The sequence below is a fragment of the Aulostomus chinensis genome, chromosome 8 (genome assembly GCF_037954235.1).
Source record: "Aulostomus chinensis isolate RoL2024-O1b breed Wild chromosome 8, RoL_Achi_v1.0, whole genome shotgun sequence".
Classification (NCBI taxonomy): domain Eukaryota; kingdom Metazoa; phylum Chordata; class Actinopteri; order Syngnathiformes; family Aulostomidae; genus Aulostomus; species Aulostomus chinensis.
In genome coordinates, this window is record NC_141327.1 from 7400111 (window position 1) to 7417457 (window position 17347).

Sequence of the window (17347 nt, forward strand, 5' to 3'; positions counted from 1 at the left end):
CCGGAGCTCTTTTCGTCTGGGTTCGCAGTACCTCCCATGTCTGCTTTCATTGGCTGCAGCTTCGTTTACGTCACTGCAACAAGTCCTGGATTTCTAGCAGTGCTAGATGTCCACTTTTTGTCGTCGACCTCAATTGCGACCTCTCAGTCCATTGTCTTTGAGCTGTTCACACCTCATTACTTTTGTCGCGGTGGTCGTTAGTGCCTCACCCCAATTTGGGGGAGGGACGTCGCTGACACAAGACACAAAGACATCAGAGTCTAATCTGATTATTAACAGAATCTATGTAACTTTATACATCTGGGTCATTCCTCAGTGGGAATCAACAGATTAATTCTGTTGTATTTTGTAGAAAGTCAAACTGAAACTACTGTGCACCCCTACCATTGCAGTAACCTGCCAATCAAGAGTTGGCAGTTTGCAGTTGTATTTCAGATTTCAAAATTAGCATAATTTCACTGAACTTCAACCTAAATTTATTGTATTTACCAAGGTAACTGTACTGTTTTAATCTAATTACATATTGGAGATTCATGTAATCTCTATTCATCTCCCTCGTCAGTATATTAGAAAATAAATGAGGAGATATTATTAACTTAAGGTATAAAAGTAGATTATTTGCAGAAATTAATACATTTTAATATATTTTTTATGAAGGTCGGAGTAGTTAACCACACTGGGCTAGTTCCCCTTCTAGCTCTGACATTGTTATATTGCCCTGCAAGCTGGAAGGCGGAGAGGAACTTGGAACAGGATGCAAGAGCAGTGCGGATAAAGGAGCACACAGCACAGCAACGACAGTGAGACAGAAAAGACACACAGCTTGGCTCTAGCCAGGACAGCATCTTGGTGAATAACCACTGAATCTCTCTAATGCAGCAGAGCTGATGATCCAACCAGAGGTAAGAATTCAACATATATGCAGTGTCCTTTTTATAACCCCAATGTTTTGTATAATTGCAGTCGTCAGGCAAAACGTGTGTGTGTGTGTGTGTGTGTGTGTGTGTGTGTTTGTGTGTGAGCATGCATGCGTGTGTGTGTGTGTGAGCATGTGTGCATGTAAGAGAGTCCTGGCACGTGATGGAGTAGTAGACTAGTAGACGGTCTCCTCTGACTGGAGGACAGTATTATGAGTCTCTGGATTTTGGTGTCCTGTCCTTGTGTGAATGTACATTTCTGATGGAACCTGTTTTGTTTGTGTGTTTAATGAATGTGTGAATTATGGGATTTCCCTTCATAGTTCTGTCAGTGTGTAGGAAACATTGACTCTGTGTGTATTCGTCCAAGTGTGTGACCATACTAGTCTCAGCAAGCTGTGTCATTGCGTCTTAATAGTGCTCTCTAAAGCCGCAGTCCACCAGCCCCCACCACCCACCACACATACTCCATCCCATCACCTTCTCTCTCCCCATCCCACTCCACTCACTTGAGATTTTATTGTAACTTCTCTAGGCTTGCAGTTATATTTTCTCTTGACTCCTCATCAAACCTAACACTCAATTTAAAAAAGCAAGATTTTCAACAGTGCAGGCAATTGTGTTAGGTCCAATCAGTCTGCCTGCCTTTATTTCTTTTTCAACCGAATACAGATGATGAGCACATGAAAAAATATATTTTTTTAAGATGAAGGCACTGCCATTAAAGAGCCAATTGCCCAGAGATGTCTTTTGTATCAGGAAGTCAGGCCGAGATCCAAAAATGCCCTTGAATAGAGTTGGTTTGATTTATGTGAACACAGTGTACATTACCCAGACACTGACTGGCATAACATGCCCAGCTCCAAGTCAGATGTGAAGGCCACTGTACAAAACACTGAGGTGGACTGCTATTTCAAACAGGAACTTGTAGTGGATGTTTATTGGACTGCAGAATTTGCCAGACTTGCATGGTCCCTTTAAGTTTTTGGGGTTTAGACGTGATGTGTTACTTGGTAAGTATATTAAGGTGACTATGATAGTTTGGTTGAATGAGAAATAAACAGTTCACTAAGTGGTGAGGCCACACAGCAATAAAGCTCCTGTCTCATTTCTGTGGTTCCTGAGATGGCACTTTCAACCATGCGTGCAACATGCTTTGTTTGCACAAGCAGAAGCAAGATTCACCATCAGGAATTGAATGGCAGATGATGCCTAGTGTGGTGGCAGTGCCATGAACTGTCAATGGTTCTGTCAATACCGATGGATGAATGATGGTAAATACAAATAAGTAAACCCTGCTAGACACATCTGTCTGACAGCTTTGAACTCCTGAACCAACCACCATCTCTTACTGCTTTGAGACTTGCTGGACTCAAGTGACCCTGCATTTCTCGTAGTTTTGATTAGGTTTTGGATGTGTGGCAAAAAAGAGGAAGGTAAATGTATACACAGAATATCTGATCCTGCATTTTTATTTTGAAATGTATTGAGTACTACAGCAGTTGCACTTTTGGGTTCATTTTCTCTGACCAGGCTACTAATTGAATGTTTTGGGACAGAATTTTTCCTTATGTACTGCCACCTCTTGGGCATTTTGGTTGACAATTATACTGTTGTGATTTGTGATGTTGATATACTGTGCTGTTTTGTTCTGTTTCAGGTCTAGCCTGCATTATTTTTCATTAAAAACAAATTTTATGCCAAGGCTGCCCTTTGTCACCGGTTCTGTTCATAACTTTTATGGACAGAATTTCTAGGCGCAGCCCGGTGGTGGAGGGGGTCGAGTTCGGTGGCAGCAGGGTGTCGTCTCTGCTGTTTGCAGATGACGTGGTCCACTTTGCGCCATCGGGCCACGACCTCCAGCTCTTGCTGGGGCAGTTTGCAGTCGAATGTGAAGCGGCTGGGATGAGAATCAGCACCTCCAAATCTGAGGCCATGGTCCTCAGCCAGAAAAGGGTGGTTTGCCCACTCCGGGTCGGGGGGGAGGTCTTACCTCAGGTGGAGGAGTTCAAGTATCTCGGGTTCTTGTTCACGAGTGAGGGTAGGATGGAGCTGGAGATTGACAGGCAGATTGGGGCAGCATCCACACTGATGCAGGTGCTAAACCAGTCTGTTGTGGTGGAGAGGGAGCTTAGCCAGAAGGCGAAGCTCTCGATTTACCGGTCAGTCTATGTTCCAACCCTCACCTATGGTCATGAGCTTTGGGTAATGACCGAAAGAACAAGATCACGAATACAAGCGGCTGAAATGAGTTTCCTCCGCAGGGTGGCTGGGCTCTCCCTTACAGATAGGGTGAGAAGCTCAGCCATTTGGGAGGGGCTCAGAGTGGTGCTGCTGCTTCTCCATGTTGAGAGGAGTCAGTTGAGGTGGTTCGGGCATCTGGTGAGGATGCCTCCTGGACGCCTCCCTCGGGAGGTTTTCCAGGCATGCCCAACCAGGAGGAGGCCCTGGGGCCGACCCAGGACACGCTGGAGGGATTATATCTCTTGGCTGGCCTGGGAACGCCTCGGAACTCCCTCGGAAGAGCTAGTTGAAGTGGCTGGGGAGAGGGCAGTCTGGGCTTCCTTGCTGAAGCAGCTGCCCCCGCGACCCGGACCCACTGGATAAAGCAGATGACGACGACGATGACAAATTTTATGAAAAATTTGAGTGGTTGGAAATTTTCTGAAATTGTAGTCACAACTTCTCATTAACAAAAAAGGTGGGTGCTGAGACTACAACAATTGAGGACAACTGCTCTACCCCACCACCAGTGACTTTTGGAGGTTGGCAACAGAGGCTGACACTTTTTATATTGTTTGGGGTTTTTTCCAGCCAGCCAGTGACAGCAATAGTGAGCTGCTGCTATGCGGCCAGTTCCACCTTTTCCATCACAGCCGAAAGATGTGTCAGTCTTCTCCATTGTGGTGATTCCACGTCTTCAGTGGGGCAGTGAGATGGACTGTGTCAGGTTTTTGAAGAAGACAAAACCAGGTTTGTGCAGAGGGCAAAGCAGAAGCAGGAAATGACAGGTCTGGCTTGGCACTCAGCTGTAACGTTGAGCATTGGACTGGTAGGCAGGCTATTTTTTTATTTGCAATAAAATCTCTAGTGTAACAAAGGTGTGATGAAGCAGCAGTACACATAATTGCCGGTGACTTTTACCCTCTTACGCTGCTGATGGCACTTCCATCTCTACCTATAGCTGAGTTGGCAATCAACATTTCAGCTAGGATTTTGCTAGATAGACTTATCTGCTCCCAAGTGCAGATCCTCACTCCTGTGAGATTTCTGCAACTTGCGCAGATGGAGTATCTGAGCAATTCAGACAACATTCAAAAATCATGCAATGCACTAAGCAAGTCAGTGATCAAAATGTGCAGGCCTTGCTCATTTCAATGAATTATTTACCAGTAATATGTCTGCCTCTTCATTTTCTGCAGCTAAGGCTGGGCTTGGGCATCGCATTTACCAAGCAATTATGCTTGCTTTCACCAAGGCATGGTTTAGGACCATAGAATACTTCAGAATATCAATATCCCTCCCATTATCTTTACCACCATGTAGTCCTCTCAAACTCCAAATGGCCTTTTTGCAGTTGGAGTCAGTGTTTGCGCTGAAAGTAATTTCATTTAGGACTGTGTCCAGGAACTTATTAGTGGCATAGTTGTGGAGACAATGAGTCAGTATAAGAGTTAGTGGTATAAAAGGCAGCTTCTTGTAATCAGATTAATCTCTTTGGCTTGCTGTCCTTAGTGAGATTGGACTATACAATAAATTTGGTCTCTCTTGTTATGTGCTGAATATTTGCTGTAAATTCAGAGATGGAGAGAGCTTCCTTTTTGCTGTCAACTGGGAGCACACAAACTGATCCACCATTCTTCCTCTCCTGGGGTGCACATGGAAGCTGGACACTCCATTACACTTATGGGGCCCTTACCACTGAAAGCCTCAAACTGAAGCTGAATCTGTGTGCCACTGAAGTCCATATCAACTTGTGTAGCGAAGCCACATCACTCTTGGTGATGCAGAGTCACAGAGAGATAATGGATACAAGCCGGAACTTGAACTTGGCAGGATTCATTCAACATGTTTTCATGGGATCTTAGTGGTGATCTTTGTGTTTCTGTGTGGAGTCTGCATGTTCTCTCTGGGTACTCTGGCTTCTTCCCACCATCCATAGACATGCAATTGGGGACTAGGCTAATTGGATATTCTAAACTGATCTTAGGTATGGCTGTGAGTGTGAATGGTTTCTGTCTATATGTGCTATAGCTGCTGGGATAGGCTCCAGGCCCCCCCCCCCGACCCTTAACTGGAATAAGCGGAAGAAAATGGATGAATGGATGGATGGCATTAAGTGCCTGTTGTGAGAAGCGCTGTTTACTTTATTGTTATACAGCACCAAAAATTACATTGTGTGTATATTGATGTGCCAGATGTGTTAAAAAAAAGAAGTCAGAATCAAAGTTTTTCGGTCAGAATCTTTCTTTTCACTTATAAATCTACTAATTTTGTATCCCATGAAAATACTCCCTCTTATTTATATGCCCATACCCCACAGACTTGGATTGATATAGAAGTGGATGAAAAATTTATAGCAGAAATTGGTACTCCAACCTTTTTGCTGTGTTGTAATTACACTTAGGCAACAACATATAACATGAACTTTTACCTCTGTTTTAGGCATCATGGCTGCTGGAATAAAGCCAGTAATATTGCTGCTAATGCTGTTGTGTTGGTGGCATTCAACCACAGCAAAAGAGGGAAAATCCACAAAGAAAGGAAAGAAAGGCAAGCAAGTCGTCTGTCCTTCGTAAGTAAATACACTTCGAATATATCCTCTTCAACGATACTGGCAATACAACTGAAACTGTCCTCTGAACTTTTCATTGCACATCTTTTTTCACATTTTCCAAACATTTCAAATGCTGTCTTGTCCATATGCACTTTATCTTGATTAAATTAGAATATCTAATAATGCCAGACTTTCCCAAAGACAGAAATATTTTGAATTCAAAGTCTGTGTAACTTTATAATAATAATAATAATAATAATAATAATAAAATAATTAAGATGGTTGCGTGACTCATCGAACATTTAAATGCCCAATCAGTATTTCTCTTGTGTTCCCCCAAATCCTGTCAGGTCAACGCGGTGTTCCTTCACTGTTGACTTCAACCTTTTTTGTTAAGAAGACATGTTATTAACTAAAGTTATACATTAGTTTGTCTGTCAGACACACACATGCGTGCACATGCATTTGTATTTATCATCAAATGCACAGTAAAGTCACCAAAGGCCCAGAACTACCTCTTGTCTCTTTATGACACCAAGACACAAAAAAGTGCAAGTATCAACATGGACACTGGAAGTGGGGGTGCTGATGGCGAGAGGTCGAACATGCAATGCAAAAAGAATGCAATTTTTTTTAAATTATTAAACTATTGTTATACTAATATTATTTAATTTACAGAACTCTACCAACATATTTTACAATTAAACATCGAAAGCATGATTTATGTGATTCACATAATCATGTACCACAAACACAGCATGATATAGCTTTCTATTGTGACTGGACTGGACTGGACTGGGCTAGCGCAGCAGCGCTAGAACTTGAGCGAGCCGCACATAATTTGAGTCAGAAAAGAATTTCAGATTTTTTTCAACGATCCTGAGGGTCATGATGCTTAACAGCGGAAGACAAATGCGGAATGTGTCAGTACTCAGGGGTGTTTGTGTGTGTGTGAGAGTGTGTGCACAAGGAGTTTACCTTTTCAGGGTTAGGTAGAAACTGTCAAATCAGTTAGCCTTACAGCTAGTTACTTGTTTATAACACTTCCTAATCAATCCATTGCGAGTGAAATGAAATAGGTCTTAATTAAAGACATTCTGAGAAATATTTGCTTTTCATCTGTGATTCAATGTAGCACATTCCCATCCTTGAGTTGAGAATTACGTAATCTTCGGGTTCAAAAACTTCTGTAGGTCTAATACACGTTGGTTGTGATGAGATGATCATCGGGGCATTTCTCAGCCCCCCAACCCTGAATGACTTCCAGCATCCCTGATCATCAAGATCCACTGCTCATCAAATAAGAGCTGCTCAAAGGCAAAGTGAACTACGTGCCTGCTTAGGGCCCCATGCCCACCAGGAGGCCCCCTAGAGCATTTAATTTAATTTTTATTTTGTCATTTGAGTCGAACCCAAGTGCCCAGGGGACATGACGCAAGTCAGACCTCAAGAGCAGTGGCCACAATGCAAATTGACCTACAAACAGACTCATCAGGGAACCAGACACAACTTATTCTCATTTAATATCAACAACACCAGATGCTGCAGAGATACTCAACAGCATTTATTGCAGCGTTATTTGGATAACTTTTAATCAATGGTACAATTAACACAATTTTTTTTATCCAAAAAGCAGAATAATTCTGGAGGAGTTTGAAGAAGCATATGATTCAGTTTATGCAATTTTGTGTGATAGCATTCATTGTTAACCAAATGGCACAGAATTTGGCATTCATGTTAATGGTTTCATCACTAATGTCTGGACTAATTTTAATTTTAATTGGTAAAGTTGTTGCCAAAATACAAAGAATGTTCTATTTTGACTGCAGGTCACAGGAAGTTGATTGGTTATAACTTTTGCAAGTTTACAGACATCAAAATTCATTTCACAACTTCTTGCAATGAGTATCTGTAGAATACATGTGCAAAGTTTCGTGGTTATCTATTTAAGACCCTGGGATGAGTTCAAAAAAGTAGATTGTGCATTTGTTGCAATTTCGCAAAACATATCATACATTACCAGATTCAGCTTACATTGGGGAATACAGAGATATATATGAATTTATGTTGTGCTATGTTGTCAGAAGGATTTATCAGGTGAACCATCTAGGAGGAGTTGAAAAAGTAAGTTTTGTAGTTTTTGCAATTTTGCGGAAAAAAATATTGGCCTATTTCAGGTGATTCTGCTATCTTAAGGGAACACGTTGATATAAGTTTTTAAAATTTGTGGCATTGATTGCAGGGATTATGAGGAGAAATGTGCCTAAAAATTTGAAACTTGCGACTAGCGTCATCAAGTGTTGGGTATGTGCAATTTCTTGCGCTGGGGCCGAAAAAAGAGAGCAGAAAGAAGGCAAGGCAATTTTATTTGTAGAGCCCGTTTTCACAAACAGTTTGTCTCAAAGGGCTTCACATGGCATCATAACAACATCCTCTGCCCTTAGATCCTCACATCGACTGAGGAAAATCTCCATAGCAAACCCTTTTAACAGGGAAAAATCTGAGAAACCTCAGGGTGAGCAACAGAGGAGGGATCCCTCACCCAGGACGGACAGACGTGCAGTAGATATTGTTACAGCCAAGAAAACAGTTTACAATACAAAATGTGGGAAACATGGAAATGTTAATAACAGTTGAAGAAGGAAGCTTCTGGAAGGGGAGGCAGGGAGAGCAAGCCAGCTTGATGGGGGACTGGATGGCAGACTGGTTCATGGCATGTGCAGGCCGGTGTAATAGTGGGGAATAAAAGGGGGGGGGGGCCAATGCAGGCAGCGGTTGGAGCTCTGGTGGATCTGTGGAAACACAGAGAGACTGCGAGACACCAAGGCCAAACTACAAAGTGCAACAAGTAATGGTAATGACAGTTCCAAAAATGTGCGGGGAGGAGAGGAGGAGAGAGGGGGAGAGGAGAGGAGAGGAGAGGGCTCCGTGTAACCAGATATGTCCCCCAGCAGTCTAAGCCTATAGCAGCATAGCTATCAATGGTTCAGAGCTACCTGAACCAGTCCTAACTGAAGGCTCTGTCATAAAGGAAAGTCTTAAGCCTGGACTTAAACGTAGTTAAAGTGTCTGCCTCTCTGACCCATGGAGAGAGCTGGTTCCACAGTAGAGGAGCCCGGTAACTAAAGGCTCTACCTCCCAGTCTGTTTTTAGAGATACCGGGAATCACTAAAAGACCTGCATTCTGGGAGTGGAGTGCTCTGGTGGGACAGTAGGGACTAATGAGTTCTTTCAAATAGGATGGAGCTTTATCATTGAGAGCCTTATAAGTCAGCAGAAGGATTTTGAAGTCGATTCTAGATCCTACAGGAAGCCAGTGGAGAGAAGCTAAAGTGGGAGAGATGTGTTCTCTCTTCTTAACTCCTGTCAGAACCCTCGCTGCAGCGTTCTGGACCAGCTGGAGACTCTTTAGAGAGTATTTAGGACATCCTGACAAGAGAGAGTTGCAGTAGTCCAGCCTAGAAGTGATAAATGCATGCACCAGTTTCTCAGCATCACTCTGGGAAAGGATATTCCTAATCTTAGCGATACTTCACAGATGGAAGAAGGTGGTCCTGGTCACATGCTTTATGTGGGAGCTGAAGGAAAGGTCCTGGTCAAAAATGACCCCAAGGTTCCTTGCAGTTGTACTCGGGGTCAAGGTGATGCCATCTAGAGTAGCGATCTGATTAGAGAGCGTGTCACTGAGGTGTTTAGGTCCAAACACGATGACCTCAGTTTTATCTGAATTTAGCATTACGAAGTTAGAAGACATCCAGGATTTCATGTCTTTTAGGCAGTCTTGCAGATTAGTAAAATGTCTTGTGTCGTCTGGCTCCATCGACAAGTAAAGTTGTGTGTCGTCCGCATAACAGTGGAAGTTGATCGAGTACTTCCATATTATGTCACCTAATGGGAGCATGTAAAGAGTGAAGAGAATCGGTCCTAAAACTGAACCCTGTGGTACACCATATGTAACTCTGCTATACTCTGAATAGTCATTATTAACATTAACAAACTGAAACCTATCTGATAAGTATGTCTTAAACCATTTTAGGGCAGTTCCTTTAATCCCAATTTCATGGTCTAGTCTCTGAAGTAGGATGCTGTGGTCAATGGTGTCAAATGCAGCACTGAGGTCCAAAAGGACAAGTACAGAGACAAGACCTCTGTCTGAAGCTATGAGAAGATCATTAGAGACTCTGACCAGTGCTGTTTCAGTGCTATGGTGTTCCCTGAACTCAGACTGGAAGGCTTCAAAGAGCTCGTTGCTGTGCAGATATGTAAGCTAGCTGGTTGTAACCTAGAGAACATATTTTACCAGTGCTTAGCTGCTGTTCAAGCTGATGTTTTAGCCATTGTGTAATACTCATCTTGAACTTTGTTTAACTCATTTCTTGGTTTATATGAACACAGATAACATTATGTCTTGCGACCAAGTTTGCTATCATTGAATATTAAAACCAATATGAGGATAAAACTGTTCCAAGCTTACATTGGGAAGCAGGCAACACAGTGAAAACTGTGCAAATTTCCCTTTAGAAGCATCATATAATTTCTTGCCTCTCTGTATGGCTTGTACTACTACTACATACTTTGCCAAATAGGAATTGAGAGATTTCTGTGGCGAATTCACAGAAATATTTATCTGCTTCCATGGGAATTCCTTAATCCTTAATCAGAATCTCTCTGTGGATTTAAATTAAATTACAATTCAAGGTTTTCCCACTTACTTTAACAAGTTTTTTTCATTGTAACATAAGAAAGCCCTATCAAACACTACCTTTGGTTAAAAGGTCACTTCATTTATTCCCTCCATATAATAAGTAACATGAGCATAGAAATTTGAGTCTCCCATCTCTAGTTGGCGTTCGTCCTTCCCAGTTTATTAGAATTGACCATTTCACCTGTTACCTTCTGAAAAATGACAAGAAGCCATTTACTACAAACCCATTTTGCACATGATGCACCTCCAAAGGACATTAAAATCATTAAACAATTAACTCTCCTATCCATCCATTTTCTTCTACTTATCCTGTGAAGGGTCGTGGGGGGGCTGGAGCCTATCCCAGCAGTTTTTGGGCGTGAGGCGGGGATCACCCTGGATGGGTAGCTAGTCCATCGCAGGGCCAACGCATATAGACAGACAACCATTCACACTCACAGCCATGCCTACAGTCAAATTAGAGTATCCAATTAGCCTACAATTCACTCTTTTCATGACAAAATTAATTGAAATTTTTATATATAAAAAAATATTGATAACAACAAATAAGTAAATTCGACATGGTTCAACACTGTGTGTGTATTGCTGATTCACTGTGTTACTGGTGGTGATTCAGCCCAGCCTTCCGGGTCCTACTTCTCTTGTGTTGTTTCCCCGGCATCTGATTTTTTTTTAAATGTCCAAGTCGAAAATTTAATTTTTTTTTCCGAACTGGACAATGTCCATCTATGTCTTGTGAAGGTGAAAGGGGGTGATTTAGCCCTACCTTTGTGGTCTTCCTCATTTGTTTTGCCTGCCTGGCTTCTTTGACACTTTTATTTTTCAATTTGTGAATTTCCTCTGTGAAATCAGTTCTCTTAACAACACAGTGACTTTCTTCTTTATAATGGGGGGCTTTTCAAGAAAAAAGAATAAAAAGTAGACATAGTAAAATACTTCATCAAAGTACTATAACACTTTGTATGACTGAATTCAGAAACAAGGTAAATTGACACTTCTTAAAGCCCTGCTCCATTTAAATGGGCCTGTGCACTGTTCTTGGGCATGCTGACTCACTGGAATGTACTAAATGTAATGTGACTCTTAATTGATTTGATCTATGACGACTTTTACCTTGCCAAGACCAGTCAAAATGGCTGTTATATAAAAAGCCTATGAAGGGTTATTGCACAGCTTTTTAATTTCAATATTTTGTTCAAATTGTTGTTACAATTAATTTAAACAATTACCTATGGCGCCTCGAGTTCAAGGAGATCTTTGGGATCATAAGATAGAATAAAAACTTTCCACTTTGTATCAATGCTGTTGATGACTATCTCATTGTACACGTCATTGAGTAACTCAACCATACAGCTCAAAAATGACCTTGTTAACCGCTTTCAGTCCAATTTGGGATTTGCATGTCGGGGTTGGACTAATGTGAAAAACCCCAATTCTGTCAGGTCCATTCACGTCAAGAAACACAACAGATGATAATGAGCTTGATTTGTTTATTATTGTACAAATTGGCGGTATGGCTCTGTTCAGAGGAGTCCCCTGCGAATTTTTCATGAGCACCATGAAACAGGGGACCAGCAGCGTGAGGGAAGGTTCTCCCAGTTTAAGACTGGAAGAGCAAACATACCCCCGTGAACAGAGCAGCAACATGACATGGAACGATCTATGCCATGTATACACGACAAGTTGGAGCTGGGGAGGTGGAGGGTAGCAAGTTGCGAGCAGGAGCAACTGTACAGCAAATAGCAGCAGCAGCAGATAGCAGATAGCAGCAGCAGCAGCAGGCTGCAATAGATAGCAGCAGCAGCAGCAGCAGCAGCAGCAGCAGGCAGCAGCAGGCAGCAGCAGATTGCAGCAGGTTGCAGCAGGTAGCAGCAGGTAGCAGCAGGTAGCAGCAATGACGCAGGCAGAGCAGCAGCCAGAAGCTAGCAGCGCGGGAGTTGAGGCTGGGTGATATTTAAGTTGAGAGGGGCCAATCAGAAGCAAGGGATTTGATCAGCTGATGCTGAGCAGCTGTGATCAGCTGATTGATCAGTTTGATTGATGGACGGGAAGCCAATAGCGCTTGTCTACCACGGCCTGACAGAACTAACGCTAACGCTTGATTTTTGGTTGAACGTCATTGTTGAAAACGGAAATGATAGAGAGAATACAACATGTTTAGCATTTCAACTGATACCTTCTTTGAGGTACCTTTAGTAGTACGGTTGAAAGCTCTCTTCCAAAATTAAATCTAAATCTAAATTCATCTTTACTAGTACTAGTTTCAGTGCACTGTTAATACCTGAAGACATAATTTGCATGTGAACTAGCATCACAGGTGGACACGCCCTCCACCTCTTTGTCACAGTGGCGGTTGCTGGCCCGTGAAACAGGGGAAGCTCACTTTAGACCCAGTTACTTAAAATTATATTATGCCCTCTGTTCTTTTTGCAGAAAATGCTCTGTGACCCTATCATACCAGCCAGGTGTCTTTTCTAAGTACTTAACCCATTTCCTCTCAATGGCCAACAGAGCGAGGTTGCAAAACATAATCCAATTACAAAAAACAAAAAAAAGGCAAAGACATAATTAAGTCAAGTATCTCTCTTTCAGGCAAGCAATGAAATGGCCTCGTGTGATCAAGAATCTTTTGGATCAGTTAGATCCACAAAGTGTATCCTCTCCATCTGTACTTGTTTTTAGATTTCAAAATGAGTGTTTTCTCACCTTTGTACAGACAGTAACAGATGTTGGCAATTGTTTGGTTTCTGATAAGGAATTTAAACTGGTATCCTCTGTTTTAGCTCTCTTGTACCCCTGCTTGGGTGGCATGGTGGTGCATTGGTTAGCACTGTCGCCTCACAGCAAGAAGCTTCTGGGTTCAAGCTCCAGCTCGGGCAATGGAAAATGGAAGGTACCTCAGCTTCTAAATTCTTCTGTAAGGAGGCAGCTGGTCTGACCCCAGGGCCTTGGCCTGAATCAGGGGTGGCACCTGTGGTGCTTTTCAAAGTCGTAAATTTGTTGTCAGAACTCTTACTGATAGTAAACGCCAGCGTTGTCCATATAGGTAACTGTGTTTAGACTGCGTGAAGGTCACATTTATGCAGATTGTCCTAATTTGGTGCTGCCCGACACATATATGACTGTTCAAGAATGTTGGGCACAGATGTTTTGGCGTTAGCTGACTTAACCTCATCTCACAGGGAACCTTGTCATGGACGTCTATTAAAGTGGTCCATTGCCAGCCATCTCCGAGTCTCCAGCCTGTTTCTTGTGTCTGACGAATTCTTCCATTTATAAAATTCCTCCACAGTTGCTATTGCCCATCTGATCTGGGGGTAGTGTATGTTTAATCTGAAGCAAATCCCAAAGCATTCAGAAGACAGCAGCTTCTCTCTGAGGTTGGAGGGACAGCACTGAGGGAGACTTGTTCTGTGGTGCAATGATAATCCATTCCTTTAATCACTATCCTACACCAGCCCAGGCTTGCTCTGATCTCACTGCCGGTACGTCCTTTGGTGATATCCTGGGCTTTCAGCTGGATGATGGCTCTGGCTATGGTTATCGGACCCTCATTTCTTTTTTTCACTCGCATACTGACACACTCGCCTATCAATCTCTTAGAAGTGATTGCTTTCAAGACCTTTTACAACTATCTTGACACTGTCTTGTCTTTTTGGTAGTATGCACTGTAAGCTCGTTAGAAGGGCTGGTTGCTTCAGTCTTGAGGGGGCACACTTGTTTCACAGGTGTTTGGTGCAACCTATTGTTGCAGCTGTAGTAGTAGGAGTAGTTCCCTGCAGGGTGGCCACTAAGCTGAGTTACCTCAGACTGAACTCTTCCTTGTGCAAGTTTGTGTGGTCTGCAGCCTCTTGACTGGCTGACCACAAGTGGTTTGTGTGGACCACCACACTTAATCCCCCCTCACCCTCAAAACTGGAACCCCACAGTTGTGTGCGCAGGCCCCTTCTGTACTCACTCTACACCCACGACTGCCTGGCCACATCTGATGACAACATCATTGCTTTTTGCTTTCTGTTTGCTGACAACATGGCTGTGGTGGGTCTCATCTCCAACAGCGACGAGAGGGCATACACAAATGAGATCTGCCACCTGGAAGACTGGTGCCAGTTCAACAACCACCAGCTGAACATCAGCAAAACCAAAGAAATAATTGTGGGTTTCAGCCGGAAGCTGGAGAGGAGCTACATACTGCTCACCATCAGCGGGACACTGATGGAGAGGGTGGACAGCTTCAGATACCTTGGGGTCAGCACCTCAGAGGATCTGACATGGTCTAAACACATCAGTGACCTGGTGAGAAGGCCCATCAGGGTCTCTACCACCTCATACGTCTGTGGGACTCCTGGCTCCCCACACCTGCATTGTAGAGAGTATCCTTTTGGGCAGTATAATTATCTGGATGGGGAGCAGCTCCAACCTTAACCCAGTCTCATGTCAAATTGTGAAAAGGCTCCGTTTGTCCACAGTGCAAAACGATAAAGACCTAAAAATTGTGAAATGTGTACGTGTACTTCTCTATTGGAACGCTGGTAGGTCATGTGACTCTTTCATGCGGGCCTCTCAAAACAAAAACATGGCGGCCGCTCCTGTCATTTTCGGAGGAAAGTGCCTTATTCCAAGATAGTTTTGATTTAATAAAGTATTCTGATGACATTTCTGGCAAGAAATATACATTTTGTTTTCATAATATTCGCTCAGTTCTTGTGTATAATCTTTGGTTTGTTTGTTATTACGATGAATCTTTCACCTCTCGGAAGAGTCGTTACAGTGTCACGTTTCTGCAGTTGTTATGGTTAAAACCACAGAAACCTAAAAAGCGTTTATGTCATTGTATTTTGTCGTTACATTGCGTCATCTGAGTTGATAATATATTTGTGTGATTGTTGACTAATAAAAATAATATAAAACATATTGCCCCAGGAATTACAATCAAAATATAAAATAGCTACGCTTGTTTGTTGTTGTTGTTGTGTGATTGTTGACCATAGCTGTTCAATAAAAATAATATGAAAGTGCGCCAGGAATTTCAAACATCTGCTTCCGTGGAAGTTGACCCCCGTTCTTCCATGAGAAAATCCAGAAGTTGTCGCTAACTCCGAGGAAAAAAAACAAACATATTTTTAATACTTATATGAGGTAGGTAATACTTATATATATATATATATATATATATATATATATATATATATATATATATATATATATACAAGGTAATACTTATAAGAGTATAAACAATGATTAAAACTAATGGGCGCGGTCTGCTGATGTCACATCCGTCACAGAGGCTAACTCATGCACTCAGAGGTGGCCTTTTAGTTCCATCATTTCACGCTATATTGACAGATTTATTATTGAGTGGAACAAACCACACTTATGTCTGGGTTAATCAAGGATATAATTAAAGAAATCCAAACTATTTGGCAAGTTAAATTTATCCTAACAGTTCTACATATATTATGCTGGTAATGTCATGTAATTTCTTTTCAAATGTTTTTTTTTTTCATTCCGATATGTATATTTTTACTGCTCCAACAAACCTGTTCCTCTTCTGGGGTAACTCAATCATTCAGGCAATCAATAACTGAATGTCTCTGATGCTGTACAGTAGGTATTGCAGTACAACAACACTTTGATCCTTCCTTTTCAAATGTTTTTATTGTGTTTCTCTTATCAGGTGTTCAAAATTATCACAATAAAAATAAATAATTTATATTAAGCTTTGTTTCAAACAATAATAATTTATCATGAAATGAGGCCTGATGGGCTGAAATAGCAGGCTTTGTGCTGTTCAGTGACACCTGCTATAAAAAGGAGTCAAGGCAGTCTTAAAGATGTGAAAATGTTCTCAAAGATCATTCTTCATTTTTGTCCTTGATAAGATTGGTTTCAGGCCTTTTTTCAAAGGAGCTCCAAAAGGCTCACTTAACCCTTTGAGGCCTGGCTGAGACATGAGGCCTATTGACCCTTTGACCCTGTTGCTCTTTTGCTCTCATTTGGCTTCTACAGTGGATACAGACCTGAAACTTGAACTGTGAGGCCTCTAAAATTTCTAAAATCATAATCTGGTGGACTAATTCCATAACCCCCTCCCAAACAGGAAGTAGCATCAGGAAGAAGGTGGGGCTTCAACGTTTTAAATATTGGTTTCTGGCAGAGGTGTGAACTCATCCCAGAAATCTCATCTCATTTGGAGCAACTTTGACCAAGTTATGATGCTTCATTGATACACTGCCAACCTGGACTTACTGGCCATCAGGAGGGTAGTTTTCTAAGTTGAGTGCATCATCAGAACCACTCTGCCCAACTGAAAGGACATTTATATCAAGCGCTACAGACCCAGGGCCACCAAAAGCCTGTGACAGCCCACTCAACCCAGCAATAAACTGTTTTCATTGCTGCCTTCAGGAAGACACTACTGCTGAAGACTAACACAGAGAGCACAGAGAGACAGGAAGAGCTTTTTCCTCAGACCCCAATCCCGAAACAAACACTGACTTTTTTTTCTCTTACAACTATACATTGCACACTGCACAATTCATTTTATATTTATATTTATATTCATATATTTCCTGGTTCATCATGTATTTACTTCCTTGTTTTTTACACTGTGGAAGGAAAGACACAAAATTCATCTCACTGCATGTTCTACCATATATGATGTGTATATGATAAATGAAGCTCATTTGATTTAATTGCCACTGGCCATGTCTTACAATTAGATCTACCAATAATAGGGTCTTTGCCTGAAGTACCTTCAGGCTCAGGCCCTAATAAACACGCATTGGACAAGAGAGCACAGGAGAAGGACAGACACCCTCTGACTATGAACCTGGCAAAAGGCAGATCTATGAGATGAGTACCTAATCCAAATACTGTAAATTAAATTCAGTAAAGAAAATGGTAAACTACTGTAAATAGGTAAAGAGGGAGAGCAGCAAAAACACT

At 42.0% G+C, this 17347-nt stretch overlaps 1 protein-coding gene across 2 annotated transcripts in view; it reads left to right on the forward strand.

Moving 5' to 3' along the window:
- Nucleotides 1-729: 729 nt before the first annotated feature.
- LOC147256968 (glycine receptor subunit beta-like) overlaps nt 730-17347 on the forward strand; it is a 95121-nt gene continuing 78503 nt past the window's right edge. For both annotated transcript variants that reach the window (XM_086210693.1, XM_086210692.1), the window contains exons 1-2: nt 730-902; nt 5583-5712. In XM_086210693.1, coding sequence (XP_086066819.1) covers nt 5588-5712 — 125 coding nt within the window. In that variant the 5' untranslated portion in view covers nt 730-902; nt 5583-5587. The remainder of the gene's footprint in view (nt 903-5582; nt 5713-17347) is intronic.